The 3075-nt window shown below is 59.2% G+C and overlaps 1 protein-coding gene across 1 annotated transcript; it reads right to left on the bottom strand.

Annotated features, from left to right (window-relative positions):
- Positions 1–17: 17 nt before the first annotated feature.
- LOC103912354 (prolactin-releasing peptide receptor-like) lies at positions 18–2766 on the bottom strand. The gene is made up of 2 exons (XM_009318606.1): positions 2352–2766; positions 18–657 (listed from the first exon to the last, which is right to left on the bottom strand). Exons 1-2 carry the CDS (start codon positions 2762–2764, stop codon positions 24–26), a joined length of 1047 nt encoding a protein of 348 aa, XP_009316881.1. The 5' UTR covers positions 2765–2766; the 3' UTR covers positions 18–23.
- Positions 2767–3075: the final 309 nt, after the last annotated feature.

The following is a 3075-nucleotide window of genomic DNA, read 5'->3' as shown; positions in this document are numbered from 1 at the left end:
GTCCGGGGAGCGGGACCCCAGCCTCAGAGCACGCCGCCGGCAGCCCCACAGTTCTTGGCGGGGATGATCTTCCTCTTGCAGGCGAACATCTTCCGGAGCTCCCCGCGGAAGCGGTCGTGCAGCCAGGCGTAGAGGAAGGGGTTGCAGCAGGAGGAGCTCATGGCGAACCAGTGGCAGAGCAGCTGGATGAGGAGAAAGTAGTGCTTGTTGATGAGGTTGATGTCGATATCCCGGATGATGTTGAAGACGTGGATGGGGAGCCAGCAGACCCCAAAGGCCGCCACCACCAGCACGATGAGGCGGAAGATCTTCCTCTTCCTCAGGCGGTCGAACTCAGCTTGGCTCTGCGTGGGGTGGCCGGGCACCACGCGGTTCCTCAGCTTCACCGAGATGCAGATGTAGGAGAGGGAGACAGCAGAGAGGGGCAGGATGTAGGTGACGATCAGGGTGCCGTAGGCGTAGGCCAGGCGCTGCGTCTCCTTCTCCATCCAGAATTCCTCGCAGATGGCGAAGCCCTCCTGCCGAAACTCCACGTGGTACGTGTGGGCGATGGCGGGGGCCACCAGCCCGCAGGACAGCAGCCAGATGCCTCCCACCACAGAGATGCAGCTGGTGACCGAGATGCGCTTCTTCAGGGGGTGCACGGTGGCGTAGTACCTGCGGAGAGAGAAATGGGGGAGCCCGAGCCCCAGAACATTTCCCCGGCAGCCCAAGCCCCCCGGCAGCCCGGGAAACCCACGGCCACCCCTGCAGTGCTTCCCGGACACTCGACGAAGGCAGAAGGGCCGGCATGAAGGGCTGCGGGAGGCAGAGCCGCACCGGCTGCGGGAGCAGCTGCTGGGAAAGGGCTGGCTGGGGACAGGGGCGACGACCACGTCCCCCTTGCCCTGCCATGGGGCCCATGGAAGCACCAGGTCGCTTCTGCTGTTTTGGGAAGCGGGGCGCCCGGCAGGGCCGGGCACGGAGCATCCCTCCCGCAGCCTGTCTCTGGACCTGCCTTGAGGACCACAGGCAGCACTGAGTGAATAACAATAAAAGCTGGCAATTCCTCTTTTACTTCCTCCTCCCCTGAGCATCTTCCACTCCTCTCTGCGCTGCCTCATCTTACGATCGAGGGCTTGCCCTAAGTGAGCCGCCAGTGAGGCATCTCCAGTGACCGTAATTTGATTTTATGCAGCTCCTTCACATACTAAATGCTCTGCCCTCCGCGGCAGCCCGCGCTGGCTGCTGCTTGGTGTTGCAGCGTTTGCTATTGCAACGATTCGCATTGCAACTTTTAATCTTGCAATATTTGGTAGTGCAATGCACAGCCATGTTGCCCGTGCAGAGGAAAGCACCGACAGCTCTTCGGCGCGTGCTTTGCTCGAGGGCTCGTGCTGAAGTCCGAGACCAGCAGAGCACCGGCGCGGCCACGTCCTTCCCCCCCATTGGAGCTGGAGGATTTGGGCTGAAATCATCCATTTGGGATAAATCCCAATGACATTTTGTGAACACGCTGAGGACAGTATAACTTGGTGGCTGCCTCTTAAGCAGGAGAAACATAAGCAAATCATTTTCACCCCCCAAAAAAGGGCTTTGTTGAAGAGGAAAGGAACAACGCCAGCACTCCTGGGGACATCTCAAGCCCCCGGCGAGGGGAGCACGGCTCTGCCAGCAGTCCAGGCTTTCTCAGCTATTCTGCTCAAATTTTCCCTTTTTTTTTTTGCCCTTCCCATCATGGTCCTGCCCCACGCTCCCTCAGGGGCAAACCAGCGCGAGAGGCACGAGAGGCACTCCCAGCGCTGCCATAGGTGCTGCCGGCATCGCACCCATCCCCGTGAGGTTTGCAGCATCTTTTATGAGAGGAGATCTCTATGGAAACACGGTTTTTATAAACTACTCCCTGTCATCCCCTGCCCAGGTGCACTCAGGGAGGCACAAGTGCTCTCCACTCGGGAGCCAGAACATAGTGTTATTTGGGTGCAGATTTATCCAGCAAAGTATGAAGAACCAGGTGCAAACTCCAACAGCCCTTGTGCGAGAGCCGCGCCTGCCGGGAGTACAGACCTGGCTGTGGGCGGTCTGGGTTTCGGTAGAGATGGCTTCATACAGGCAAGCATGAAACTGCACAACATCACTTCCCGATGCAAAATAGCAGCCAGCCGAACACCCCCACTACGCTTCCTCCACCCGAGGCCGAGTCCTGATGCTAAAGAAAAGGCTTGCAGAGAGACTGCAAAGATCCCCTGGATTTTTCCTTCTCCAATTTTGAGTGTTGGGCACACAACACCCTGAGCCGAGCAAGCAGCAGCCTTGAGGGGACGGGGGGGACAGACCCGAACCCCTGCACCATCCACCCCGACAGCGCTTACCTGTCAACTGCGATGGCCGTGAGCGTGAAGACGGAGACGTAGACCGTCATGGGCTGCATCAGGAAGACAAAGTAGCACAAAAACTTCCCGAAAACCCAGCCCTGGGGGTTGAAGGCATAGGCCAGGGTGAAGGGCACGCACGTGGCGCACATCAGCATGTCAGAGAAAGCCAGGTTCCCGATGAAGAAGTTGGTGACGTTGTGCATCTTCTTGGTCTTGCAGATGACATAGAGGAGCAGGTAGTTGCCGAAGATGCCAACGAGGACGACCAGGGCGTAGCAGGGGATGATGAGGGGTTTGAAGGACTGGATGAGCTGCACCCCGGTGAACTGCGCGCTGATGTTGGAGTGGTTCTGCAGGGCGAGCTCGTAGATGGTGGCATTGGTCACGTCCCTGTCCCCATCAGCCTCCATGGCTGCGGCTGAGACCTGAGAAACCCCTCCTTTTGGCCAGCCTCAGCGCACCAAAATCCGTCGGTCGCAGGTTTCAGGTGTCCATGGGGCGCATCCTGCTCCTTGTCACAGCTTTGCTGTGGCTGTCCTCCCCTGCAGCTGCGCAAGACCCTGCCGCGCACCCAGCAAGGCTCCTTGGGACAGCGGCTTCCTCCTGCAGGATCCTGGGGAGAGAAATGGAAAATCAGGCTCAGAAAAGGGGTGATGCTGGCTAGCAGCCCTGCATCGGGAGGCAGAGGCAGCCCCGGGCTCAGCAGCAGTTATGGCTCGGG

Source organism: Pygoscelis adeliae, unplaced genomic scaffold (genome assembly GCF_000699105.1).
Source record: "Pygoscelis adeliae isolate BGI_AS28 unplaced genomic scaffold, ASM69910v1 Scaffold52, whole genome shotgun sequence".
Taxonomy (NCBI): Eukaryota; Metazoa; Chordata; class Aves; order Sphenisciformes; family Spheniscidae; genus Pygoscelis; species Pygoscelis adeliae.
This window is presented reverse-complemented; position numbering and strand designations above follow the sequence as displayed.

What these genes read in the sequence shown, in the direction of transcription:
- LOC103912354 (XM_009318606.1), bottom strand. Translation starts at nt 2,764, where the DNA reads ATGGAGGCTGATGGGGACAGGGACGTGACCAATGCCACCATCTACGAG. An exon ending in ACGGCCATCGCAGTTGACAG is followed by an intron (nt 658 to 2,351) that starts GTAAGCGCTGTC and finishes CTCTCTCCGCAG; the next exon opens with GTACTACGCCACCGTGCACC.